This window comes from Balaenoptera physalus (genome assembly GCF_965194825.1).
Source record: "Balaenoptera physalus genome assembly, chromosome: 11".
NCBI classification, from domain to species: domain Eukaryota; kingdom Metazoa; phylum Chordata; class Mammalia; order Artiodactyla; family Balaenopteridae; genus Balaenoptera; species Balaenoptera physalus.
Genome location: NC_138896.1, coordinates 72,636,199 through 72,651,359, shown reverse-complemented (window position 1 = coordinate 72,651,359; position 15,161 = coordinate 72,636,199). Strand labels below are relative to the sequence as shown.

The window sequence follows — 15,161 nt, the reverse complement described above, 5'->3', positions numbered from 1 at the left end:
GGATGCACCTCACGTTGCCTCCTTCCGGAGGCCTCTCTCTGTCCCATTTCCTGGGGCCTCATTAATTCCTCCCCACCTCACCCCGTGAGAAAGCAGGTCTGTGCTGAGCCTGGCCCAGGCCCAGAGCTGGGTCTCAGCACACCACTGGTTGGTTTGGGAGGCAGGGGGCGGGGTGGAGTAGGGGACTCACCCTGTCCCCACCCTTATCCCAGGGAAAAAGGCAGGGCAGGCTTCCATCACCAACCATGTCCCGGCTCCCACCCCACTTTCCAGGAACCCAGGGACCATGGAGATCAAGAATATAAAGCACAGCTGGTCTTATGTATAATATTTATAAAAGGGGGCAGCCAGCCTCTCCACCCCTGCCCCAGACTGGCCCCTGGGGTCTCTGGCTCCCAGGGGCAGACACGTTCTGGGCCCCAGCTTCTTTCTTCTCCCAGCAGTGGAATGTGAGCTATGGCCTGGGCTTGGGGTCGGGGGAGTCCCAGCCTCCCCAGGACTGGTGAAAGACCAGGGAAGGGGTCCCTTGGGGTGTCCACACCAGTCTCACCCTCAAGTATAGGGTGAGGGGGTTCTGCTCCTGCTGGAGGGGATGGGAAAGAGGACCAGATTATCCAAGGGCCTGAGCCCACGAAAGGGGCCTAGGTGACAGAAGGAGGAAAGGCAAGCAGGCTGAGGGAGATGAAGCCCCAGGGAGCAGACCATGGCCCAGGAGCAAGGTGGGGGGATGACTGCAGGCCTAATTCAGCTCTTTGTGCCCCTACAGGCTATGTGACCTTAGGGGGCAGCTGCTGGGCCTCAGTCTATGCACCTGTGCAAAGAGAATAAGGGGCTTGGGTGGGACCTGAGGCAGCAGGAAGGGAGCAGGGGTACAGCCTCACCCTGCTCCCAGCTCAGGAAGCCCCTGTAGGCCAGGAGCTCAGCAGGGTAGTGGCCCAAGGGCCTTGGTCCTGGCTCTAACAAAAACTTCGACAGAGAGGACATGGGGCAGGGCCAAATGCCATAGTGTTCACCACGTCTTTCTCTTCCCCCTCCAACTGGCCACTGGATGGGAGCAGGGGCTGAAGAGTCTGGGAAGGGGTAGGAGGACGAGTAGACAGAACAGGATGGGGGTCATCCTAGTGGCTTCCTCCATGCCGACTGGTCCCCGAGATCCAGTCAATAATGATGAAGCTCAAGCTCATGGTCATCAGCAAGAGGCCAAGTGCAGCAAAACAAAGGGCCTGTGGGGTCAGAAGTCAGGGTCAGGTCTGAGGTCAGGGCAGCCCCCTCATCCCCACACCAGCACACCAACCCCCAGGCCCTTCGCACCAGGATTTTGGGGGTAGATCTTGCAGGTTCCTTCTCTGTGGGCATGATGCGAAAGTAGAAGACAGCAGGGAAGATGAAGATGAGGCATGGGGCAGATGTGGCACCTGCAAAGAATAAGGCATGGCCACCACTGGCTCACATCTACCTATTGGCTAAGGTTCAGGGTGGACCCTTTAATGAGATCAAACATTCCTTGATGAGGGAGTCTCATCTTGAGACTCCACTCGAGAGCTCTGTCTGATTCTGGAGAGCCCATCAGCCCCTCCCCTTGTTCTTTGTCTACCAGGATAGAAGGCTAGTGCCTTTGGTGTCAGAAAACTCTGTCAGTGAATGAAGCTGGCAAAGAGAAAAGGCAGGCCAAGAGACAGAGATGAAGTTTGAGGATATTGGGCTCCTGGATATAGCTATTCCTGAAGGCTTTTCCATTAATTGAGCCAATACATTACTTTCTGAATAATTCATTTTGAGTCAGCTTTCAGACATACAGAACCAAGAGTCCTGTCAGTGATATCAATGATACTCAGCCCCCAGGTCTGTGTGTTGGTCCTTGCAGAGCTGGGCTGGGGAGTCGGTCTCCTGAGTTGGGTCACCCCAAAGATGTCTCAGAATTGTTTGATCTTCCCACTCAGAGCCCCAACTGGGACAGTTAGACAGAACCCTAAACCTATAGTCCCATGATCCTGGGGCCCAATCAAGGCTCTCCACTTAACAGCTATATGGCTCTCCCTTAATCACTCTAAACTTCCTCATATGTGAGGTGGGGACAAGAGCCAATGAGATCCTTTGTGAAGGCCCCTTGACCCTTGGGCTCCACTCCATCCTCCAGCACCCCCAGCAAGGGTAACTGACTCGGTGGCTCTGAGCCCTCAAAATGGATTAGGAGAGCCTTAAGAACAAATCTCAGATGGGAGGCCAAGCTGTGCACATGGCCAGCAGCCATCACTTAAACGTAGGTTATGAGCTTAGGAATCTGCCAGGGTTTGCAGAAGGGAAGTTCTGTGGGGCAGTACCCTGCCTCCATTCACAGCAGGGCCAGACCCTTACCGATGACCCCGAAGATGCCCAGGATGTTGGGGGCAAAGATGACCAGCAGGTTGATACAAGTGAGCAGGCCAACAGCAATGAGCACATGCCGCAACCAGCTGAACTCGCGGTCCTGAAACAGCATCTGCTGGAGGGCGCGGCGCACCTGGGAAGCAGGGTGGGGAGAGTCATCAATCTGTCAGCCATATCAGTCCCACCCCGCCAGTGGCCTGGCCACCTGGCCACCTGCACATTGGCTCACCGGAAACAGAACAATTGGCACTGTGAGTGTGACTGCCGTCAGCACGGCCACGCGCACACACAGGATCAGCACATCAAACGGGTCCACCTTGTTGTAGGTGTGCAGCAGCTCCGACTCCACCCTGTCTGTGGCAGGCAGGGAGGGTGGTCAGCAGGAGGTCCAGGGAGGGGGTTGGGCTCTGAGCCTGGGTTGACCCTGACACTGAGGAGTGGCAACACACCTCCACAGCTGCAGGGCACAGTTAGGCATCACAGACCTAATGAACGCCTATAGTATGCAGGGTGCCATGGCCACTGGCCAGCCCCTTGCCCCCCAGCCTGGCCTCTGCCTCTGCCCCCACGGTCCAGCCATACCGTAGAAGGTGAGGTAGCCGAAGAGGGCGGCCAGGAAGTACATGACATACATGACGGCGATGGACAGGTTGGAGATGTGCTGCATCTTCCTCTTGGAGGGGCTATGGGGCAGCAGGGGAGGGGATTGGTGCCAAGCTGGGCCACACTGGGAAACCCCCATGTGTCCTGGGGTCTCTCTCTGGCACCACACCCTCACCATCTGGTAGCTGAGGGAGCCTCCTTCTTGCCCCCGGTCACCCCTTGTGGCAGCCATGGAGACCTTGGATAAAATGACTTGGCTCCTGTCACTCTTTCCCCCCTTTAGGACCACATTCGTTCTCCCCAAACCAACACAAGGCAGCCCCCTCCCCCTCTCCCAGACACGGATACCTACTCCTTGAGCTCTGTATAGATGGGCAGCACCTCAGGGTGGCAGACAAAGGCGAAAGCCATGATGGGGATCGTGTATGCCGTCTGGCAAAACAGGGATTCTGTGTCAGAACAGCCCCTGACACTCTCACCAGGCCCACTGCCCCCTCCCTGGTCTGTTGCAACCTGTGTGTTGAGGGTGAAGTAGCTCGGGGTGCAGAAGGCTGCGGCCTCCGTCTCAACCTGCAGCCCTGCCTCTTCCTTGATGACCTCCACGAGGCTGAAGTTGCCTGTCATGTTAGCTAAACTGGGGGACAGCGGGCAGGGCACGTGGAACTTTTTGTAGATGACCTAGGTGGGGGCAGGGAAGGATGAGGGTATCAGGGACAGGCTAGGCTGCCTGGGAAGTCACCGTGAAGCCACATCTAGATCAGGACTGGAGGAGCTGCCTTCTGACCCAGGCTTCCCAGAAGGACCTGCCCCCCTCCCTCGACCAGCGTGGAGGGTAACTCACTGCAATTAGGAAGAACACCATGCAGCTGAGAGAGAAGCCACTGGAGTAGCCTAGGTAGCCTGCAAAGTTGGGGAGGGGGGATGTGAGACCGAAGGTCCCCTCCCATGCATCCCTCCAAGGCCCTGGCCCCGCCACACTCACCAAGCTGCCGCATCAGTGCCAGAGGCAGAATGACGATGACAGAGACCAGGATCACCAGGTAGTTTCCATTCATGTACCAGTCCCTGCAGGGACGGGAGTGGGGAGCTGATATTAGAGTCCACTCAGCCTTGGGTGATGGGGCCGCCTGACCCCCAGCCGGGGTCACCCGTGGTGCCACTGAGTGATCTCTGAAGAATACTTGTCCACAGCTCTGAGCCTCCCTTTACCCATCTGCAAAATGGGCCCACTCCCAGCACTCTCCTGGACAAGGTGAGGACTAATACACTCAGCTCCTGCTTGGTAACCATTACAATTACCATCACTGTGGTTGTTTTTCCTAGAATACATAGGTCTGGGTCCATCCTCCCCATGGAGTGGCCCCAAGGGGCCCGGGAGGTGGGTGGGATGAAAGAACCTGGGTCTGGGGGGGTGAGGCATTTTCCATGGGGGTCTCAGGGACTTGCCAACCATCTGAGCTCCTTGTGGTCCCCCCAGCATCTGCATCCTGCATCATCCTGCCCCACGCCCTCAATGGACAGTGGACACAGGGAGCTAAAGGGATGAGGAATGAGACCCTCCTTCAAGGGCAAGCCCAAAGGCCAACTCCTTGGGAAAGACCCCCAGGGCCTGGGGGCAGAATCCTGGTTGTTTCCTTCCTCCCAGAGCTGTTTTCAGCCATGCAGCCTTTCTGCTTGCTGGGGCTGTATTGCCAAGGGCAGGACCTGGCTATCTTCTCTGCTCCTACCCACAAAACATGCTTATGCCACGAGAACTGGCTAAACTGACAATAGGCAACTGGGACGCTGTGGGCTTAATTTCTTGGTTGGGGCGAGGTGGTGGGGAGGCTAACACCCAAGCCACGGTCAGGAATAGCAGGAGCTTAGAGCTAAGCCTGAGGTTCTCAGGTCCTCTGTGCTCACAGGCTGGGTCCACGGCTAGGCGGGGCCGGCTTCCTCAGCCTCAGACTACCCCCTGCCCCACATGGCCCTCCTGGGAGTCTTCCCCAAGGTGCTGCATAAACAACTGTGCACTGAATGGTAGCTCTGCCGGCAGCTCTCTGCCCCCCACCTCCACCCTGTCTTGTCTCTCCCACTAGCCCAGCCTGGGCTCTTCTAGTGGTGGACATAGAGGGTTAGACTAGGGCCTCCCACCCTCACCCAGCCCCGCCCCACCCTGGGGCTCACGAGGTCCGCTCCTCCAGGTTCAGGAAGGTCTGTATGACAAGGGGCAGCTCGGACTTGATGATGTACAGGTAGCTGGACATGGCTGGGGGGAGAGAGGCAGGTCAGCCAAACCAGCCAGCCTTCAGCCTGTCCACCGTCCGTCACCTGCCCATCAGTCTCACCTCCGATGTTCTGCAGCACAATGGCCAGGGCTGCCGCCAGCTTTCCTGGGGTCCCAAAGGCACGGTAGCCCAGCTGCTCATAGGCACGGATGCCTGTGGGGACAGGGAATCAGGACAGTCAGGAGTGCTCTCCCCAGCCCACCCCTCCCTGCTACAGGCCAGGTTTGGGGCTCACCCACGATCCCTGAGGACTTGAGTAGCAGGTGGATGGAGTAGCTGGAGAGCAAGGCGACGGCCGTCAACAGGAACCTGGGGAAGGTGGACGAAAAGAGGTCGCTGGGGCTCCCCTGGCAGGCAGGGGGCAATGAGCTCTGGGAGGCCTGGGTGTGCGGGGTCTGTGACCCAGGTGTCTGGACCCCCAACATGTGTGGATGCAAACTCGGCAGGCCCCAGGGGTGGTGAACATCACCTGGGTTGACCCAGGGTGGCCATGACCCAGAAGGGACCCTCTGAGCACCACCTCCCCTTGAGATCTTGGAAGAAACATGTTTTCCATTTAGGCTGCAGGGCAGAGCTCTGAGGTAAGGACACGTGTACCCACATAAGGCCTGGCCATGGGGTTTATCCATCACGTATAAATGTGGTAGGACAGACTCAGTCCTGTTAGGCTGGCCCCGTGTTGTCATCTCAGCAGGTTTACTGGGAAATGAGGTATATTTGTCTGGCCACGGCTGTTTTTTTCAGCTGTGGTTTGGGTTGAGTGTAAGTGCCCACCCACTGCAGCCTGGGTCTTGTGACAGGAAACTGGCAGGTCCTGGGAGGTCAGGATTGGTGGCCTGTTTAGGGCTCCTATCTTTAGAAGGTTTGCTAAGGGCACTCACAGGAAAAGGATGATGCCCGTATTGGCCATGGCGTAGGCGAGCCCCAGGATGCCACTGCCCATGATGGCGTTACTGAGGTTGAACACTGACATCCCGAACGATGTCTTCCCCTCGAACTGCAGGCACCAGAGTGAGACGGGAGGGGTGGGGTGAGTTAGCAAGTTGTGGAGGGTAAATCAGCATTCCCTCGCACTGTCCCTTGGCCTCCCATCGCTGCCCCATAGCACCTCATTACTGCCCTCAAGCTCCCAGGGGTGCCCCCGAGCCCCTGACGGCCACCCTTGCTCACATCGGTGAAGTGTGGCTCCTTGCTGGGACTTTTTGGTAGGAAGCCTTCGCCCTCAACACAGCTCCGTCCGGGGCCCTCAACCCTGCAGGCACAGACCAGCCAGGCAGCTCAGCTCCAGCCCCTTGCCCTGCACCCTGCCCTGCCCTAAGCCATGACTGAGTCCCTCGCTCACCTCTGGTTGCCAGCCGTGGGGGTGGTGACTGGGAGTAGCCCCTCCAAGTGTTTGCCGTTGGGTACCAACTCCACCATCTCCGTCTGCAGAGGTGCCTCCATGGCTCAGGGACCACCACCAGGAACACTGGCTCTCACACTGACGCAGTCAGAAGTCTACAGAGCAGACAGTCCCTCTGGTTATCCCCGCTCCTTGGGCTCACGGCCCAGACTCCCACAGAAGTCTGCAGCTGTAGCACACCTCCCAGAATTTCACTGAGGACATACATGTTCATGCAGCTCTGCCTGCTGCCACCCTGGAACCTGCCATTGAGGGGCAGAGCTCGGATACCTGAGTTCTCCAGGACATTCTGAGGCGACACCTCAGCTAGTACCTAGCACTCCCCTGCCACATATACATATCGACCCAGGCAAGCCCTTGGGGCCTCAGTTTCACCATCTGTGAAGTAAAGCTCAGTTGGATGACCTGAGTTCAGAGCCCAGTGGTGCCAGGACCCCAGAAGGCTGAGTCCCAGGCCACCAGACCCCTCTCTGGGGATGGGCCCTGGACTGATTGCCCCTCCCTGATATTAATACTGGGAGACAGTTTCCTGTGCCCTGTGTGCCAGGGGCCTCCTAGCCAACCTAGAATGGCACTGCCTGACGGCTGGAGGCCTCGGGAGAGGGCGAGGGCTGTGGGCCCTGTTCCCAGCCACCCGGCGGGCTTTGCTGGCAGCCAGAACAAAGGTCCCTCTGTGGGCTAAGAGCTGGCGCTGGGAACGGCAGGCGCAGAGGCTACCCCCCCGGAGCCAGGAGGCCTAAGGCAGTGCTGGGTGGCTGGACACCTGGACCCTGCCCGCTTGGCTGCAAAGGGCCCTCAGGGGCCTTCCAGGAAATGGGTGCCCTGGGGCCCAGTTCTTTGGGCCACACAGGCCTCACCCTCCGCACAGCTCTGGCCTCAGGGCCATGTTCTCTTTCAAGCCTCTCCTCCCCTGCTGGGGAACCCCCCCACCCTTAGGTGCCCACCCTTTGAGGAGACTCCCCACTTCCTGGAGCCCCAGGTCAGGAACTCAGAACCTTGGCCAGCTGTAGATGGGCCTGGACCACTGGATCAGTCTTCCCTTCCCTGCGCTCAAGGCATAGCTCAGCTGGACCCCAAAGGGATCAGTTCCCCTCCTCCCCATGCCCAACTCTGCCCACTGCCCAGACAACTTGCTAGCCCCTCTCCCATCACTGGCGCTGGGAGCCACCTACCCCATGCCCAGAAGGTACCTGGGCATAGTGTCCCCAGGATCTATAAGGACATCCTGAAGGCCAGACAGGCCAGCAGGAGATCTGAAGCCAGAGTGGAGACCAGGGAGGGGGCAGCACTGCCAGGCAGGTCAGCCAGAGCCTAATTTTGATGTCATGGCACCCCCTCCACTTGGGAACCCTGAATCCTGCCCCAAATCCCCCATCCCCACTCCAGATCCTGATGGTCTCAGGTCTGCTCCTGAAGCTGGAGCACCAGGGGTCTCAAACTCAGCATTCAGGGCTAGGGTGGGTAGGGGAGGCTAGGCTCAGGATTTGGGCCTCAGGCCACAGGCCCTGGTGTTCTGGAGGCAGCAGCCACACAGAACTGACCAGAGGACCTCCCTGCAATGGCCCCAGGCAGCCCCAAGCCAGAGTTCAGATCCTAGGTACCTCAGTCCTGAGTACCCCATACCTGGCACCCTTGGACCCCTCAACCTACCTCTCCTTCCTCTGATGCTGGCATCTGAACCCTTCTCTCCTCCAGCCTGTCCACATAGGACCATGACAATTTGAGCATCTCTTCTAACACCCTCTTCCCCTGGACCAGAGTCCCTAAGGTAAGCCTGTCTTCTTCATGCCCCTGCCCTGAGCCTCACCAACAGCACCCCTCCAAGGATACCAGCACCTGGTCTCCAGAGTCACTCCAGAGTGCCCCCTGGCTCTCAGCTGGGGTTGCCCTTGCCTGGCCTTCCGCCCGGGGCAGGCTTGGACAGGCCCTCAGAGTGTGCTGAGTCAGCAGCCTGGACAAAGCACTCTTCTCTGCCTTAATATTCTTCCCTAGCAGCCAGGCACTGCCTCCAGGGAGACCACAGCCATGGCATGGTCATGGCCAAAGTGCCTGAGGCCCTGGCTCCAGGTTCCCCATCCCCTCAAGCAGGACCTGGGCCTAGACCTTCCGGTCCTGCCTATTACTCATGACCAGTCACTGCTGGGTCTCAGGCTGGCCCGAGATCCCAGAGAGGACATGGAATACCCCTCCTCAAGTGGCTTCCAGTCTGGAAGGGACAAAACCCACACAGACATCCCCCACCCTATGGCTCCTGCAGGGGAACCCCAGCACATAGTGTGGTTTTTAACCAAGCCACATAGTGCTGGGACTCAAAAAAGGAGAGAGAGGGACATCAAGGAAGGCTTCCTGGAGGAGGAGGTGAGGGAGCCAGTTCTGAAATTCCAGCAGAAGCCCCCAGGATGTGGAAACAAAAAAGAGTACCTCAAGCAGAGTGCACAGCATAGGCAAAGGCCCTGAGGCATGCTTTAAGGCAGGCTCTGAGGATAGAATGAAGGTTCCGTGGCCATAGACAAGCCTGACAGGGCCTTGAAGTCGAGGTAAAGGAATCTGTACTTCAGTTAGGGCAAGGCTAAGGGCTGGGGGGCCAGGGTAGAGATTAGTACTGGCCTGACATGTGGACCTCCAGGCATTTCCTGAGGCTGGCAGCCCATTTTTGACAGTTCCTGTCTCTCAGGCCTGCCGCCTGCCAGGCTCCTTTGCATCAGGTATCGGAGTAGACTCAGGGGATAGCCCCTGCCTGAGGAAAGCTGCCAGCAGATTCTGACCCACTGTGGGGAAAGTCCAGAGTGGACACTCTGGGTCTGAGGCCTGACCTGGCCCTGCCTCACCATGTGACCATGGACAAAGTATTCCCCACTCAGGACCTCAGTGTCCTCCTGTCCTCCGGGGGTTCCGTAAGTTTTGACCAAAGGTGGGGACAGAGTGAGGAGCCTCCCTGAGCACTTCGCCCCCAGAGCAGACCACAGGCTCCCAGAGAGGGGTCAGGATCTTGGGTGGGGAGATCACTGCGACCTTGGGCAGATCATCAGAATGGCATCTGTCATGGGTGTAGCATCGGTTCAGGCAGTAAATCGATGGTCCAGGCCACTGCCCTAGGGCCTGTTTGCTCTGTGGAGAGATAAGGGGGGGCGGTGCAGAAGCCACGGGGATAGCATAGCAGGTAATGTCCGCCCACGAAGACATCACAGGGTGAGAATTCGTCAGGCACACCTCCTTGACAGGCGTTGAGTTTGGCTAATTAAAGATTTCGATATCCAGGAATCCAGGCCACCGTGGGGCCACTGCTCGTGTCAGCTGCTATGGGAAGCACACCTCTCTGTCCCCACATCCAGGTCCTTGGAGCCACCAGGGCTCTGAGCCCGGCTTTCCTCCCCAATGTTCAGGGACGTGAGTGGGTCTGCAGTAGCAGGCTAACTACAGGGAGACAGCCACACTGTCCTTCTACCCTCGGTCCTGTGGCCACATGTGCTGGTGGAGGCACAGACCCCACAGAGCTTGCTGCCATGGCCCCCAGGCTCCTTGTGCCTGGGAAGCCCTCACCTCAGCTCAGATCTCAGGTGAGAGGCGGCTGGCCTGGCTTAAGGGTCCACTGTGGTCATCCCTGGGGGCCCATGGATGAGGGCTGCCCCCAGTTCTAGTTCACCGGTCCTTACCACTCCCCTCATTAGCTGAGAGAAGGTGTCCCTCCCTAGAGCCCCTTTGCCCACCTGCTTCTCCAGGCTTCAGAAGGAAAACACCCTCCTCAGACAAGCTATCAGTTAACAGGGAAACTGGATTCAGCAGACACATCTGGATTGTATGTTCTCAAGGCACAGCAACAGGGATTGGTGTGGAGCTGATTGCTGAGGTCAGGGGTCTAGGGACAGGGTGTGTGGGCGGGTGTTCGGGACGCGGGAGGATACTAAAACAAACCCCTTGCCCCTCCCCCAGAACCACAACTCCAGATTTTGACCTCAGCAGATCCAGTCTTCCATCCGCTACTCCCCCATTGCCAACAACACTGAGTAAGTGGCTAGTGTGTGGCCAACACCCGGCTGGTACTGAGGGGGTAGCATGCAGGAGGGGAAGGCAAATGGTGCAGAGCACTGACGTGTTGGCCACACCAACCCCTCATCCCCTAGCTCTCTGGCCCGGTGCTTCTGTGTTCCGGGTATCCGGAAGTGTCTAGGAGGATCTGAGGGCCCCAGCTGGGGCCGGAAGATGGACTTTCCTGTGACAGGGTACATTTTCTAAACCTAACAGACGCTTAGCATTGGGCCTATCCCCAGACACCTAGGCCTCCCCTTCTGCCCACCCCTGGACCCTCCTTGCTCAGATTGCCCCCAGTGGAAGCTGCAGTCGGAACCTCTTGCCTCAAGACTGGGCCAGAGCCAGCAGCAGCCCCCTCCCCCCCACTGCCAGCCTGCTGAGAAGGACGTGCAGCCTGAGGCTCAGCTGAGGCAAAGGACAGGACATCACGTGCCTGTGGCCCCCCCAGGGGCAGGGGAGACCCCGAGCCAGCCAGCCCATCCTCCTCCCTGCTGACTCGGAATCCCCTGGAGGCGGCCAAATATTTGGACAGCCGGACTTCTGGCCCCAAAGAAAGCTGGAGCAGGGGCCTGGGGCAGCTCAGGACTCACTGGAGACCCCAATGGGGAGGCAGAAGGCAAGGTCAGCCCAGAGGAGAGGCGCCATCCAATGTCAGGAAGAAGCAGAGAGAGTCAGAGGGAGGGAAGAGAGAGACAGGGAGAGAAAACACACACACATGATATCTGTGTCCATGCATACTGATCCAGACCAAGAGACAGGCACGGGGAGATAAAGAAATGCAGATGGATCTAGAGGGACACAAATAGAGAAGAATACACAGAGAGATGGGTGGATAGACATTCAGACAGGGAGACAGACAACCAGATAAGTGAGAGACAGATCGACAGAGATGGCCAACCATTTAGAGATAGCCAGATGGAGAAAGAGACAGAGAGACAGCAAGACAAGACAGAGCATCCCAGAAGGCGCAAGAAGTAGAGGGAGCCAGAGGCCCAGGTGAGGGGGCAGCAGGCCCAGTGGGCACTGCAGGGATGCCACAGCATTTCCAGGTTCCTACAAGGGCAGGTTATGCTCCCATTAGTCAGGTGCAGACATCCAGAGGGTGGGACTGAACCCACTGGGGCCACAGGCCAGGCCCAGCTGGAAAGCTCACAGCCCCGTAGTCCAGCACCCATGGTTTGTCTACCCACACAATAGGAAAGGTATACGGAGAGGACAGTCAGTTGAAGTGACCCCCATCCTCAGCAGCCATGCACGTGTGCAGACGTGCTGGCTGAGAGGCTGTGTACAGGACGTGGCCCGCAGAGCGGAAATTCAAATCCAAGCCACCCCAGGCCACTGGCCGGAAAGCCCCTCCTGCCCAGCAGCTGGTCCTTCCCTTTGGCCCCCAGAAGCCCTGCTCGGTCCTCTAGAGCGCCCCCACCATGCATCTGTCTTATCCAAAGTCCAGCCCTCCATCCAGCAGACTGAGCGTGCACAGGGCACACAGTAGGTACTCAGTAAATATTAAATGAATGGAATGGGTTCAAGGTCTTTGGCAAGCCTCCACCCCATTTCACCTGCTCCAAGTGGCGCCTGGCTCCCCGGCCATGTCTGCACTAGAACATCCTCCTGCAGTGCCCCTATCCCATTATGGTATAGACTGCACATCCCGCCCCAGCTTTCTGTGCACACAGATGCCAAAACTGTACCTCTCTTGTAGCCAACCACTCCCCCAAAACATTTTCCCCCTCAGACTGAGTGCCTGCACCCTGCCCAGCCCAGACTTTCAGGGTGCACTCAGTTCGGCTCAGAAACCTTCCCTGCCCCCACCCAGAGACCATGAACCACCCAGCTTGTCCTATTGCACGTGTTTCTCCATTCGTCCAGGCCTCCAAGGCTACTTGCTAGGGCAGCAGGCACTAGGACAGGAGCAACCAGCCCTCATGGTCTTGCCACCTGGAGCCTGGATGCGGGGGGTGTTTGTGACATGGGCCCAAAGAACCAGTACAGAACAAAGGGTGGCTTGGGAAGCCAGTGAGGACGGTGGCTCTATGGGCCCAGGCAGAACAAAGTTTTGAGATGTACACCCCCACCCTCCCCCGAGACACAGCCCGCAGCCCTCAACCTCAAGGAGTCCGAGATTCTCATTCCTGATCCCAGCATTCCAGCCCTCTTAGGAATGTGCCAGGCCTGGCCTCATCCACCCCTGATTTCTCCCACCTTTGGTGCTTCCTGCAGGAAGCCTTCCATGTTTGTGCAGAACCTCCCCCTCTCAAAATGGACCTGTCCTTGGATCTCTCCAGCTTGCTATGCTCCAGACTGAGAACCTCTGAGGCATTTGCTTACTTTCCAGAAGGAAGTGAGCCCCCATGCCAGACTGTGTACTAAAGAGGAAGGGCCCCTTTCAGGGCCAGCACAGTGGCTGAAGGCAGTCATGGAAGGAAGGACAGGACTGGCAGGCTGAAAGAAGGATGGGCCTGGGTCGAGGTGGCCCCCACGGTGCAAGGACCTTTAACTTAGTCCCCCTCAGACCTGTTCCAGAGCCTACACCTGGGCTCGGGACTCGGGTCACTGTGGGGGAGAGGGTGGATTCCCACAGGCCCCGCCCCTGGCCTCCCCCTCCCCGGGTGTAAACAAACGCACGCACTCGCTGTGGCCAATCGAAGGGGCCAATCGGGTGGGGGCGGGTTCCTGCAAACCTAGTCCTGGTCCTTTCCCTCCGCCCCTGCGCGCACTGTCAGCTCTAGGAGCTCAGACCGAGCCACGCCCTCAATCCAGGGAGCCACGCTCGCCCTGTGCCCGCCGTGCCCGCTGGCCTGGCTGCAAATGGCACGGACTCTGGGACCAACATGTGCCACGCGGCCCCTCAGGCAACCTGGCCCGATCTGCCCTCAAGCCCCTGCCTAACGCAGCGGGATAAATATACCCTGACGCCCGGCGTGCCAGCGGGCCGATTTGCTTGTCAGGCGCCCGTCGGGGCAGCGCTCCAGGGCCTGCTCCCCGGCCCTCTTAGGCCCCCGTCCGGGCCCTCTCGAGCTCGCCCCCATGGACCGTGCCTCGGGAAGCCCATCGCGTGCCACTCTAGCCCCCAACAAGGCGTCCTGTGACCCCAGCCCCGGGTGCCGCCGACCTCCTGCTATCCCGCCCGGCGCTGCGAGAGGCCCCGAGACCACGAGGTGCTCCTCCCAGGACACTAGCTCAAGCTGGGAGCTGGCGGGTCCCCAGACCTGCGCCTGGAGCGCTCGGGGCTTTGGCTCCCCAGAGGCTGGGGCGCCTGCCCGGAGCCAGGGCGGGCGAGGGGACCTGCCCAGAGCCCAGCTCCGGACGCGAAAGTGGACAGTAGGGCTCCGCCCGCTCGGTGCCCCTGGGCGGGGGGTCGGCGCCCCAGCAGTACCTGGCCTCGCGGGTGAGGACGCGCGGTGCTCCGCTCGGGCCGGTGCTGTCCGCTCTGCTCCCGGCTGAGCGCAGCGGCAGGGGATGAAGGGCGCTCGGCCCCGCCCCCGGCCCGCCCCCGGCCCGCCAATCCCCCGCGGCCCGCAGGAGGAGGGGCAGGTCTGCGGAGAGGCGGGGGCCCTCCACTGGCCTGGAGCAAAGGGGCAGCTAGAGCGCTAAGGAGGCTTAGGTAGGAGAGCAGCGGCTCCGGGAGGGGCTCAGTTGAATCTTGTTGGGGGAATGCTTTAGTCCAAAGCAGATTCTCTCTGAGGTCTCTGAGCGCCCCCTAACCCCTGAAATGCTCTGCCCTCACTTCCCTCAAGCCAGAAGGAGCTCTTCAGCTAAGAGGAATGGGAACAGGGCCATGCTTAACCTCAGCGACGGATGCCTTGAATGGGGGACTTTCACATCACTTAGGCACAAGATGTCTTTTCTGCCTGCCTCACCCTTCCCAAGCAGAGATGGGATAGGGTGAGGACAGGGGCTCCCTGCATCAATTCTGTCTTCACCCCAGATATTCAGAAGAGATTGAGGGTAGACAAGGGTAGGGGCAGTGAGGATGGGACGGGGGCGGGCAAGGGTGCGGGGAGCAAGTCTTGGCTCACGCTGAGCCTTGTCTGGATCTCCCTGGCCATGCCCCCATTTCCTTATTTCTAAAGAGTAGGAGACAGCTGTGTCTGCCCCTGGGAAGTAGGGCCTGGGACTTGGTGCCTCAGGGAAAGGGGTTTTAGGGTGACCCCATTCCTGGCTGAGGGCTCCTATCCTGCCCCTGCCTGCTTCCCACCCAAGGCCTTAGTGCTCAGTGGTGGGTGGTGGGTGTTAAGGCCCACCAGCCCAGGAGCAACCAGCAGGGAGCTGGGGGAGGCCTTGACCTTGGGGGTGAGCTGGGGGAGGGTGTTTGCAGAACAGCTGTGTCCCTTGCTTCTCAGCCACTGGCTCTGATCCGATTAATCCATGGCCTCTGCTGTTCCTAGTCAAGCTGGATGTCTCTGTGTCATGTCTGCCCCCCTCCCTGGTATTGGGGAGAATGCCCTCAGAGGACAGGCCTCACCCCTTCCCTGTCCTGGGCTGGGAGTCAG

The 15,161-nt window shown here is 59.1% G+C and overlaps 1 protein-coding gene across 1 annotated transcript; it reads right to left on the bottom strand.

Moving 5' to 3' along the window:
* Positions 1-302: 302 nt before the first annotated feature.
* Positions 303-14,130, bottom strand: SLC38A3 (solute carrier family 38 member 3). The gene is made up of 16 exons (XM_082414608.1): positions 14,045-14,130; positions 6,580-6,734; positions 6,408-6,489; positions 6,119-6,234; positions 5,473-5,546; positions 5,298-5,390; positions 5,137-5,218; positions 3,953-4,035; positions 3,812-3,870; positions 3,484-3,648; positions 3,323-3,402; positions 2,950-3,050; positions 2,597-2,721; positions 2,356-2,500; positions 1,312-1,415; positions 303-1,223 (listed from the first exon to the last, which is right to left on the bottom strand). The coding sequence occupies exons 2-16, from the start codon at positions 6,678-6,680 to the stop codon at positions 1,119-1,121; spliced, it is 1,515 nt and encodes a 504-aa protein (XP_082270734.1). The 5' UTR covers positions 6,681-6,734; positions 14,045-14,130; the 3' UTR covers positions 303-1,118.
* Positions 14,131-15,161: the final 1,031 nt, after the last annotated feature.

Bases quoted from the DNA above. Each gene is read 5' to 3' on its own strand.
- SLC38A3 (XM_082414608.1), bottom strand. From the start codon at position 6,680: ATGGAGGCACCTCTGCAGACGGAGATGGTGGAGTTGGTACCCAACGGC. The intron at 6,235-6,407 runs GTGAGCAAGGGT...TGGTGCCTGCAG, and splicing joins AGGAGCCACACTTCACCGAT to TTCGAGGGGAAGACATCGTT. The intron at 3,649-3,811 runs GTGAGTTACCCT...GCCCCCACCTAG, and splicing joins TGGTGTTCTTCCTAATTGCA to GTCATCTACAAAAAGTTCCA.